This window comes from Tyto alba, unplaced genomic scaffold, assembly GCF_018691265.1.
Source record: "Tyto alba isolate M040663 unplaced genomic scaffold, T.alba_DEE_v4.0 Super-Scaffold_1000006, whole genome shotgun sequence".
NCBI classification, from domain to species: Eukaryota; Metazoa; Chordata; class Aves; order Strigiformes; family Tytonidae; genus Tyto; species Tyto alba.
In genome coordinates this window covers 8,819,738-8,832,344 of record NW_024881272.1, presented here as the reverse complement: position 1 = coordinate 8,832,344, position 12,607 = coordinate 8,819,738, and the positions used below count along the sequence as shown (strand labels likewise).

The 12,607-nt window shown below is 40.7% G+C and overlaps 1 protein-coding gene across 4 annotated transcripts in view; it reads left to right on the top strand.

Annotated features, from left to right (window-relative positions):
* ATF6 (activating transcription factor 6) overlaps nucleotides 1–12,607 on the top strand; it is an 82,220-nt gene that overhangs the window by 30,204 nt on the left and 39,409 nt on the right. For 3 of the 4 annotated variants that reach the window (XM_042804771.1, XM_042804775.1, XM_042804762.1), the window contains one exon: nucleotides 3,686–3,800. In XM_042804771.1, coding sequence (XP_042660705.1) covers nucleotides 3,686–3,800 — 115 coding nt within the window. The remainder of the gene's footprint in view (nucleotides 1–3,685; nucleotides 3,801–12,607) is intronic. The other variant, XM_042804767.1, reaches the window with a different exon arrangement.

Genomic DNA, 12,607 nt, shown 5'->3' with positions numbered 1-12,607 from the left:
GCTTTTTCCTGATGATCAGAATATAATAATCCAGAGTTTCCTGATTCCCCCAGCCCTCCCCCATCCCATATACTTATTCTGTTCCTCTTCCTTGGGGACAGGAAGAACTGAAGAGAAAAGCTGAAGAAAATGAAAATTCTCCCTCCTGAATTCTCTCTGACAGTGTTTAAACGGTTCTCTGCTTTGAAGTGACAAAGAGGAGTAAGCAGAATGGGGTATAAAGTAGACTTTTTCTTGAGAACAACACCTGAAATGTTGCCATTGAAAGTAAGACAGCTGTGGCCCTTCCATTTGCATTGCTACTTTGAAAGCAGGATCAGCCTGGGAGAAAATAGCAAGCTGCAGGCAAACGTTATGGAAACCAGGCTGCCAAGGTTTGATAGGTCTTGTCTGAGAAGTAAAAATGAAAAAGTTCTATTAGTTCTACAGGCAGATGAAAGATGTCTGTTTTAACTGAAGACTGGAGGAACAAGCCTCACGGCATAAGGCAGTTTAATATACATGCCTGCATTACTCTTAAAAAAAATATCTTGATTATTAAAACCAGTCAGCAAAATCATGCAGCTCTGTATGGAATAATCTCCTGTACTCAGAAGGAAGTAGGACTTTTTTTTTTTTTTTTTTTTTGCATGAATGATGTTTAAATGAACAGAACCAGTGAGTCATGGCAGCTGCATGCTGTGACTGTCCAGGAACTGCTAAGAACATAGAACAGACTTACAGTTCCTCCCAGAGCCATCAGCTATTAGATGCTCCATGAAATCATAGAATCACAGAGTAGTTTATGTTGTAAAGGACCTCTGGAGATCTCTAGTCCAAAATCCTACTTGAAGTTCAGGTTTAATCTACATCTGTGTCAGAAAAGACCATCTCCATCTCCTTTTACAACACCCATTAGGAAGCTGAGGGTTGCAGTGAGAGCCAGCCCCCTCAGCTTCCTCTTCTTCAGGCTGAACAAGCCCAGTTCCCTCTGTCTCCTGTCTCTCCTTGTACATCCCTGCTCCAGGCCCTGACTAATGCAGCCCAGTATGCAGTTGTCCACGAGGTGCCCTGCTGGCTTTCATTCGGCTTGCCTGTCAGCACCCCAGGCCCTTTCTGTGGCTTTTGTGCCCCATCGATTGGGAAGACAGGAAAGGTGCTGTTTATTCAGTTTTTCATTGATGCTACCCCTGAGGCATTGCCTGTGGAGAACTGTCAATGAGCTAGCATCGTCTCTGCAAATGTGTAAAACCAAAAACCAAACCACTTTTAGGTTTCCTTATACATAATGTTCATGTTCGCGGATGGCCATGAAGCTTTTATTAATGATTCAGGTACCCTTTTGTGAAGTATACAGTCAAGGCTTTTAATTTTTAGTACTAGTGCTGTGACTGGAAATTTAGGGACCTTTACCTTCTAGAACAACCTTGTTGGTGACCTGAGTCCATGAACAGGAGGACGTTGGCAGGATATAGATTTATCTTTGTAGTACTGATGGTACCAACATTGTCACATTGGTCCTGGATTCCAGAATAGAATTGATTGATTGAAAAGTATTGCAGTGAAGTCAAAGCAGAGGAAAAAGATCAAAATCAAGATAATTTCAAAGAAAGCCTTTACCCTCTCCCCCTGCCCAGCTCTCTTCAGTCTTTTTAGCTTTCTTCAGAGGTAATTTTGATAAGGGTTTCTGCAAGAATGTCTTTAGGGCTCCAGATATCAAACTGGGACTCTCCAATTCTTTTTGTTTATAAATTTTACACTATCAAAATTGTGGTTCTTGGTGCATAAGGCACTGAGTCCACAACCTCATTCCGTCTTAAAAGAAGCATGTGTGCAACATCCCAGTGCTCAGTGATGCATAACAGAGTGCCCTTTGAACTTCTAATACACACTTATTATATACATTGTATAATATGGTGCTTTCTTGTAATATGGTAATGTATTACTAAAACAACTGGTAGATTGCACCTGTTTTCAGATCTTAAGTTCCTTCCTTCCTTCCTTTCATGGAAGAGTCCATAGTGAGTACTCTTAAATGCCCAAAAGTGTAAGTATGGTGTAATACCAGTGGATTACTGGTATCAGCTGGTGATGGACTTGTTCCATGGAGCCAGGAAAGCTTTGTAAAGGCCCAGTGGTTTCCAAATGCTTTGGAGCAACTTTTTCCCATGGCTGGATTTAGAATTATAAAAGGCTGCTTTTTAGGTCTAACTGTATCTTCTTGAGTGTGGGCGAGCAAACGGATCTGTGGGACCTGTTTCAGTTTTCAGGATGTGTTTTACTGAGCAATGTGTGGGCGTGTTGCCTTTTATCACAGTAAAACTTCAGTGCTGAATCTCAGGGGTGGTTTGGTGGGCCTACGTGTTTTTATGAATGAGTAATCAAGCTCAAATTAGCTCCAATCTTTGTTTCCTGTATGTGAAGGACGTGATCTGATTCCTCACTTGCATAGTTCTTCTAAAGAGGATATATTGGGCAGAGCTGCCTGCTCTTGATCCCCCAGGATTTACACCCCCAATCTTGTTGAAGGGTAACTGGCTTGGCAGCTACAGTCCTTCGATTGCAACAGGGCTATATTAGAAGTAAGAGAGGAGATAATGATGGTCTACCATTACTACTGCTCAACAAAATCACTTGATGATAGATTTGTGCCTTGTTTTGGGTGCATAGTTATGTGTATTTTAGAAACATATCAAAATAATCTAAGTCAGCCACCACAGTTTAAAATCTGGGTCAGCAGAAGGCAGCTTGGGAGGGATAGCCTGATCAGTGATTTTGCCACAAATACTGCAAGCAGACGATATGCTATTAAAGTGGGAAAGAATTAAAATGACTGGTTGAAGGTCCAGCTACTGGTTTGTGTAAGTACAGCTTTCCAATTTGATTAAATATGTTATTTTTAAATGGGATTGGGGAAGTATACATAATATCAATATGTGCTGGGAATTTCTCACCTTTCCAAGATAAACAGTGGATAAGTACCATGATTGTACAATTTACCAGTGGTTTTGCTTAGAATAGTTTATACAGAGTGTCTTTTCCTCATGTCTGACATATGTAAGACGGGAATTGTGAAGATGACAGAATTATGTGCATATCTCATTTTTACTCCACTGTCTAAATTGAAAATAAAGAGCAAATCATTGAGTTGACCAAAAAGGTGCACGCGCGCGCACACACACACACACACAAAAGTGGGTGAGAGAGAAGGTGGGGTTGTCATTTGACAGTAAATTAGAAGCTCTGTTTGTGCTTAGCTTTGCAGTTCTTTCAATTTGAGTGGTTTGAATCCTTAGCAATAAAAAGAATCTTTAAATTATTAGATTTTTTTTATTTCAGAATGACATTTCATTCTAAAATTTGCTAAACTCTATTTCCAGAAGTCATCACAATTTTTCAGACAATTTAGGTTGACTTGTAACCTTTTTTTTTTTCTGTTGAGCTAGCAAGTGGGTTTTTGCCAGCCTCAAAAGCATGAATAAAATAAAACCTGGGAAAGTTTCCTGCAGTGAGACCTTTAAAGCACCTTGAACTTTAAAAAAATACCCATTAGTTTTGCTGTCTTCAGTTGTGTTAAATGTTCCTCATGCTTCTCTCAGTGGATGAAGAGCTGCTGTTCTTTTGAAAAGCAGATCTTTAAAGTCATTGTCTCCCTGAAGTTAACTTTCTTGTCTACAATAATTATATTCCCCCTTCTTTATTTCAGCAGGAACTCAGGGAATGAGCTACAAGTGTATTATGCCTCTCCAAGGAGCTATCAAGATTTTTTTGAAGCTATTCGCAGAAGGGAAGATACATTCTACGTGGTGTCATTTCGCAGAGTAAGTATAGTAGTTGTTCAATACTGGCCTTTTATGTGTATCCATAAGACTGTTTCTAACACTGAATGTCCTTCCTTGTAACACAAAAGATGACCTAGTCAAGATTGAAGCTAAATTTGTTCCTCCATAAGTGATGCTTTTGCATATCCTCTACAGTAATATGGCCCAATCATGTTCTCTGCAAAATATGCCCATCACAGTTAGGAATGGAAGGAGAGCTTTGCAGAAAACATTGTGGTGCCAGTGCAAGGCAGCATGAAATTGCATGAACCCTGTGGTTAAACATTTATGCATGGTAGCAGTTCAATAATCGGAATAGTTACCTGGATATTTATTTAATAGGTATATAAACCTTTTGTGCTTCTGGGAATAAATGTACCCTGCACACAAATTATTTCTGCTAGCTTAACATAATGTTTTTTCTGTCTTCCCCTAAAATACTTCCATTTGCAGTTTTTTGTGTCACATATTGCAGCTGTACAGGACTCTGAGCACTGGCACATTTTTTCTTCTGCTTTGTGACTTCAAAGTTGAGACAGGCGAGCAGTTCCACTGTGCTAGGATACAGCATAGGCTTGTGCTACAGCTTTGTCAGGCACATGCTCACATCTGTAGCGCAGTTAGTGACAGTGAAAGCTGTTTTAAAATGGAATTCCAGGTGTTTGATGGCACTTTCTGTACTGCAAGCCTGAGTGATGTTGAAGCCAGGACAGCTGCAGCTGTGAGAAGCTGCTTGGGATCTGTTGGTGGAAATGATCAAGGCAAACAGTGGTTGAAACAGCAGCTAGGGGATGGAAGAGTTTATTTCCTCCCTTCTGAAGAGGTCTTGATGAGTCCTTTAGACATGTCTATAATGCATATTTGGCCCTGGCCTGAACCTGGGGTCTTCACTTGCTAAGCCTCCTGCCTCACTATTTTCTAGTCATGATATTAGATTGTTCTATGCATGCTCACTCCCAGCCACAGTTTTCTTTGACTCTCCATTTGTTTCCTCGTCATAAGAGGAGGTCCCAAGGTGATGGGAGACCAGTAGTTGCAACTACAGTGGCTCATCCAGCTACAACAATTCTGTGTAAGAGCACACAGATGAGCATAACTAGTTTTAGCAGTTTCTGTGTTGCCATAATTCTACCAATCTGTAGATGCCGTATGTACATGGGTAACACATCACTGTTCGTCATGATCTACAGTCATTTTTTTAATTTGTGAGATACATGTCTTTAGAAAAGGTTCAGGCAAAATAAAAATAGTGGTGCTGTTGTTAGGATTAGAGTTTTATACTGAGTAGAAATATGAGGCTAGTTTCTAATCCTGGGATTACTGGGTTGTGTCACCAGGCTGGAATTTTGTTATTAAACGCTTGGCATGTTCTGCTGTTCTTTCAGCTAGCAACACAAATATAGCCGACACCAGGCTCCACATATCCTGAGGATGAGTAGAAGGGAGTGGAGAATTGATTATAAAAGTTTTTTCTGGAAACTCCAGACAAAAAGCAGAATAGTGTTTGTCTGTCTGTTCACTTGCAGCCATTGCTCTAGTCCACCTGAATGCACGTACTGATACGTAGGTTCTGTTTACGCTGTCAGATTAATGACCTGGAAGTTGTCAGCTCTCATTCTGATCTGCAGAGCTGTCCTTGGAAACAGTGCATCTTGTGCCACAGAATCCCTACTGCTTGGCTCTGCTCTGTTACAAGGAGAGGTGTGGGGACTTTTTTAAACCATCTATGAAGTTTATTTGGTAACAAAGCTGTTGGTATTTCTGTTTTATGAATGAAATGTCCTCAAATCAAAGTCAGTTTTATGCATTACCTCATTCATTATTTTAACAGGGCAAACCTGATCTAGTGACAACCTCTGTCCTGAGGCACTTTTAAATTAATTGCTTGGATTCTTTTGCGAGTGCAGAAGAAGGGACTCCTGCACAGCCCGAGGGGTGCCATCAGCAGGGCCCCAGCCAGGGAGGTGCCCTTTCCCCTCCTCCTGAGGACTGCTGACTTCACTTTCCTTGGACCACAATTCCTTTTTCACTGATGATCAGGAGCTGAGAGAGGGGACTGATTTCCTCCTCAGTGTTACTGGTCAGGTCACTCGCGTTGCTTGCTCACTTGTCCAAGTTAGAAGGCAAGGCCTGGAGATGATAGGTTTTGTTCTCCTCTCTGGCTGTTTGCCATGCAGACACTCCCAAACACTTAATAAGCTGTTAAGAGCCATTTACAAAAGAACAAGAATCATCCAGTTAAGAGTTCAGGGAGCGGATGGTTCTGGTATTGGTGATGGTCTGTCTCTGAGCAGGAGGTGGGACTACAGATCTCCAGAGATCCCTTCCACCTGATGTCTCTGGGATCCTCTTTCCACATGCTTCCTGCTGTGTGCAGTGTCACATCACCCAGCATCTCTCATGGGTGCATGTGCTGAAATATAACACATTTTTTGTGTGTATTCTGCATATTCTCACTTGCACTACAGGAGTTGTGCCCTCAATTTTCTTGGAGTTTCTAAAGGTACAAGGCAGGGGAGCAAAGCTCACATGCAGTGTCATCTTCTGGTGATGCTTTGTACCTGTAAGACTGAATTTCTCATGATCCCATTGATTTGTATTTTCTTTCTTTGCCTTAGAAGGCTTGCGTGTCTGCATATTTACAGTTGCAGCTTAATTTTTTTTTTTTTTTTTTTAAGGATGAGAGAGGAAAACAAAATAGTATTTGGATCAGCTAAGTCCATACAAAAAGCTGGGCTTTCACTCTGGGAGTCTAGAGAAATTTATTTTCTGCTATTGCCAGGGGAATCTGTAATGTCATTTTTAAACAAGAAGAAATATGTAACTGACAGTGAGTAAAGAATTCTTGAACCGAGGCAGTGTTGTCTCCTAGCTCTGCCAGGCCTCAGCAGCCAACATCCCTTGTAGGCAAGGCTCGTCACCATTTATTTCTTGAGATGTTAACTTGTTAATTTTATTTTTTCTTGGAAGTCATTGTTTTCAGGTGTCATTTAGCACTGCAGAGGCTGACACCTGGGAATGTAACAAGACAGGTTCCCAGTATTATATCTTCAGCCCTGGGCTCTCTGCTGTCCCCAAATGCTCCAGCACTCAGAAGCTGCATCTTTGCAGCCTTCCTCTAAGTTTGGCTGGTTTGGGTTGGTTTGGGGAGCACGTTCAGAGCTGACAGGTACCGAGACTAAGTTGTCATGCTTTTGTGAAAAGGGTATGGCAGTCTGAGCTTTGCTGAAGCACATTGGACTTTCCAGTTGGTGTTGAACCTTCCTTCTGTTTTTCCCAGGTCTGAGAGGCAGAATTGAGAGACTCTTGCTCTGCCGACACCTTTGATTTCTGTCCTTTAATGTCTGTGATACCAGGTCTGTTCTAAAAAGCCAGTGGAGCACAGCTGCAAAACTCAAGTTAGTTGATATAATGTGCTCTGTCAGCAGGGAGATAGACACCGAGCTGCTGCTGCAGTTCTGTGAGCCTGGCAACCAGGCAGTTCTCTCGCACAGCTCACATCTGTTTTGCCATGGACTATGCAGACCTTGAGATTGTTTCTAGTATTACTTGAATAGCTAGCTTAATTTGCAAGGTAATTAAGTAAATCATTGGAGAAAACAAATCCATTCCAATTTACTTTGGCCTGTAAATGCTGCTCCAGACCGTTCCACTCTCGTGTGGTTAGGATCAGAGTCCCTGCAACTTGCACTGATTAAGCACTAGATTTCCCCATCCTGGAAGATTCTGTCAGTGACCCTTTGATGACATCTCTGCAGGCTTATTAAGGGCAGTGACATTTTTTAGGGTAAGAATGTAATTACTGTTCCTAAGGAAAGCATGGTTTAAAGCTTGATTCGCTTGGGAAATCCAGAAGGCCTCTAGCATTTCCTCTCACTACTTTCTCTATTTGTTTCAAAGCACAAATGTCTCCTGATATCAAAGTTTGACAATTACATTGAATGCAGTGCACGTACAATATCTTACAGTATGTTGCAGTAAAAAAATGGATTTTTAAAAGGTGTTTCTGGTTATCATTTGTTAGAGTGAGAGTGACACTGGCCCTGTGGAACTCAATGGCAAAGCCTTTACCGATTTCAGGAGGACCAGAATTGCACATTGTAAATTTCTGCTTCGGTGCTGTGGCACTTAAACCACAGAGCTGCAGGGAAATGTGTTATTATGGATGTGAATTTCTGGTCCTACAAGCCAACATCTGCAGTGAGCATTTAAGGATTTCTCAAGTTCTGCAAACAAAGTTTCACTGAAGTGATTAAGCCAAATTTAAATCAGAATTTTTATTCTTTCTTTGCGTGAACATTCAATGTACTAGGAATATAAATATCTAAGTTGTGTTTTACTTCTGTTGGTAATAAGCCTGTGTTGTGTTAACTGAATTTGGAATGATATATTACTTTCAGGAAGCAAAAGATTATAATGCCTGGCTTTGACATTCTTGTGTAGCAGTAGTTTGCTGTGCTGCACACGCAGTTCTGGCAATAGTTTGAATTTATTTAGAGCATGAATGAGGCAGATTCCAATGCCCTGCACTCTTGATGCCATTTGCATCCTGCAGGCAAAGCTGCATTATAAGGAGTTGGCTTCAGATGATGTTTTGTAGCCAGAAATTCAGTCCTAACGTATACTTTTCTCCTATTTTGTTACACTTAACAATGGGTGGGTTTTACTGAACATGAAGTTTTCTGCTGTCAAGTTTGTTTGTGGATTTCCATGGGCTGGGGTGTATAATTTGGTCTTCCATTCAGATAAAATGCAATTATTAGACTCACATAATCCTGCTGCTCCTATAACCAAGGTAGGTAATTTATATTTTTGAGACCTGTGGGTTTGCAAAAGCTGCAAGTTAACATGCAGATATTTGAAAGATTTTACAAACTACCCTTTCTCTTTGGGGAGCCTGACCTTAGCTATTGAGGTGAAAAAATTACTTTATCTTAGGATCCTAGGATTTTAAGATATTGTGCTATATTGTGTAGAGATGCTGAGAATACTTGAGGGTAAGGACATAGTACTCATGATAAAATTGCCTATCCTTTTCAAAGCAGAGGTCACCCTTTAGCCTCTCTTCTCTGTGAGGCCAACCTTTGCCTTCCTGGGAAAATTTGAGAAAGCAAACAGTGTGTGCGATTGTGCTTCATCATGCCCTGAAGCTCAGCAAGCCTGCCTCTGTCAAATTATGGCTGCATTTGACTTTCAAATTTGAAAATCCATTATGAAAACCTCATATTTCCATCTAAGTGTCACTAGTGAAAATGAAGTCTGGCCTGCTGCATTCTTTGTTACAAATTCCCTCTTTTCTGGCTAAACTCCATGAATTTTCTCCATGTCAGAAGGAATTTTCTCCTCCCAAAGCCCTGGTGTCCCTATAGAAACAATGAAGCAAACTTTCTTTTTGGCCTTTCTTGAGCTGTCATCCTTCCTGTTGTGGTAGGTGGGGAACAGGGGAGAGCTGACTATCAAAGGCACTAGGAGGTGGTGAGGAGAAGGTTTCTGTGTGATCTTCTGGATACTCAGCTGGGGAAGATGTTTCTTTTGGTAGCATCTTAGAGCTGTTCTTGCTTAGTCTAAAAATCTACAGAGAGAAATTTAATAATCTAAAATTAAGTCAAAAAATGTATGTTGGTTTATGGAGCACAAATGCCTTTACCTTAATCCCAGGATTATCAAAATACGTGTGTATGGGAACCACACAGTTCCAGGTTTAAGTAATAGGAAGCTCAAAAAAAGTTTTTTAGGTTTTCAGTGAAAGGCCAGCAATTCTTTAAAAAGCATTTCTATCAGTGTCTTACAGTATTTTCCAGCAAAGCCTCTGGTTGCTCCGTTGTTTCTCACTGTTGCTACTTTGCAACTCCGAGAAGTTTTGTTCCTGTGTGAGAGCATATACTTTCATGAGTAGAGTCAGAGGGCTGTGGGTGTGCTTTGTAAAGGCAGCAAACAGGCTGAGTGAAGAAGGACGAGAAGGAGCCAGACAAAGAGACACCTTGGATGTGTAGTGGGTGGGAGCCAAGAGGAGCAGCCAGCAAGTACCAGCTGCAGTGTGGACTCTTTTGGGCAGCAGCTGTTTGGCCCAGCCAGATGCAAACAGCGGTTAGGAGAGACCAGAACGAGAAAGCAAAATGCATTTCTGAGAAGGGAGGTAATGCCTGTCCCATCGAGTGGGGTTTTATTTCCTTTGGAAGCGTCTTTTCTGTTTCTAGCTCTCCAAGACATTTTGGAAGCTAAGTCTCAGCCACTCTGAATTTTATCTACTTGGGTTCCTTTGAACCCCACTGTCCTCTGAATAAAATTGATAATGAATGTAGTGTTGAAAACAGATGTATAAGCAGAGCCAGAAAAGTCACTCGATTATGTTGGGCATGGAGCAAAAGATACGCTTGAGTTTTGTGTGTATAGCCTTGATTTGTTTGCCTTCTGTATGGTTGCTGGAACTTCATGAATCGTATTAATGCTGTCACTGAACTTCTTTCAGCCTTATATGTCCCAGGCCTAACTAATACTTTGTTATTTTTAAACTAGTATTTGGAAGGACAACATACACTGTAGATAATTACAGTGAAAATGAAGCATACTGCAAAAACTGTCTCCAAAACCCAAACTGGTTGCAGACAGACGTGACCAGTAACAGTATACATGTATTTAGAATGTGCTGCATGCTTGACAGACAAAGAGTTGTGGGCAAGAAATAGAGGAAGATTGTTGGTTTTGGAAAGCCTCTGTAAAATACCCACTGCTTATAACGTTGATGTGGACATAGACTAGAGAAGTATAATTGGAAAGTGTGGGAGGAAGATGTGATTATAAAGTGGGAATTTTCTCAGTAAAGGAAGTGACAGCACTATTTCACTTATTAAGAATAGAGAACAGACAATTGTTAACAATAAAGTGAGCAGGAGCACAGTTTATCCACAAACAAGTAATGTGCATTCAAGTAGAGCAGACAGTGGAAATGCAGCTCTGAAGCAGTTCCTTTCTTTCAGGAAATAACCCAGGATTAATAATGCATTGATAATACTTTAATAATGCCAGATGATATTTCTTTTCTTCTTTAGTGATAGCATGGTATTCATTGAACAAAATTTGGCTCAGATTATTCTGAGAAGTTACCAGAAGGGAATGATGGGCTCTTGTTTATGATCTGTAGCAGTATTTAATTATGGAATCGATGCTGACTGAGCTCTAGCTGTATAAAGGCGTAGATGATACCTTCAACTCCGGAGCTGCAGTAGCCAGTGAGGCATTGACTTGTGTTTGGTAGGAATGAGCTTCCACGTGAAAAGAATTGCCTTCACGATATTTCATTTGCCTTGAATGATAGTATACACAGAGAGCACTTTGAAAAAAACACATGTATTTTCTTAGTTAGACTTCACAACTTCACAGCTTCAGACTACTGCTTTTTTTACGTTAATTTCCAGTTTTTATACCTGACAGCCCTGGACAGTCGTTATAAAAGTAAAATGTGCAGAATTTAGATGTTCTTGGTTTCATTAGGTAGTGTTTGAGTCCACAGTAGAAATCCTACCTTTTAGCAAACATTATTCATTATAGTATTACATTTGAGAGCATTATTTAAAATCTTAGGCACACTTTTAGAGTTAATTCTGGTCAGATGAAGTTATTTGCTTCCAATTTGAATTAATCCTTTTGCCAGATTTTTATCTGGACAGCACACAAAGCTTATTTTATGAAGTAAGAGCCCAGGTGCTATTATGTGTGTGCAGATTATCATCACTTCCCAGTGGACCAAACAGAACACTTGTGGCTTCCAGGTTTTATTTTTAAATCACTCCTAGGACAAGAAATGTGATAAAATTAACTGTACGTTTTTATCTTTAAACTGGCTTTGAAACTTGTAACTGGCTTTAAAACTGTTTGAGAGTGAAACAGAAAACTTACTTTCTACTTCTGGGACTCATGGTTGCTTGTGGCCCATCTACTGGGACGGCTAATGGAAAGGCAGAGTAGTAGCTGCAGAAATTCTCTTGCTTCTCATGAAGGGCTAGGAAATGTTAGGAAACTCTTTTGCACCTAAATCTTCTCTCTATGAATACTAGAAAGCAGTAGGGCCTTTTCCCCAGAGTGCAGTCTTCTTTCTTCACTGTGTTCTATCACGGTATTGGGATGGGTCTGTTGCAGACGTGTATGCTCTATGGCTAAATGCTCTTTTAGAGAGTCCTATATAGGTATGTTCTGCCTGTGTCCATAGCAGCTTCTTACCACTTTATTCTTTTAAAATATACTTCCATACCAGCTCCCAGTAGGGTGAGCTTTTGTTTCTGATAGTTAAAGTGGAGAGACAGGTCTGAGAATGAGATCATTTTGTTTCATGCCTGGTATAGCTCACTCCTCATCATGTAGTTGGCTAAACTCCAGTTTTGCCAACATAGTTGATGGAAACTGTCTGGCTTTGGGTCAGTGATTAAGAATTTGGAATATCTTGCGCTAAGCTGAGAGATCTTTCACGCTGGAAACCACTGTTCAGGAAATCCTCTTTGTGTTTTGACTGCAGATGTTAAAATGTGCCTGTGAATAATTCTGGCACTAGAAAATCGTTCTCATCAAGAGAAGGCATAGCTACGCAGGAGGGGCACGTGAACAACTTGGACAGCATGTGTACCATGAGAGTCCTGGGTAGAAATGGCCTGTTAAATCCCATGGGCCACTGCCCTTGGAGTTTGGTTAGCAAAGCTCTACTAAGCATTGCATTGCATAAGTGATTATGATTGTTCCTTGGTTTTGTGACTATCCAAAATTAAGGTCTGACATGTCAGCTATCTCAGAGAGGTGATATCCAATAAGAGAAGAAC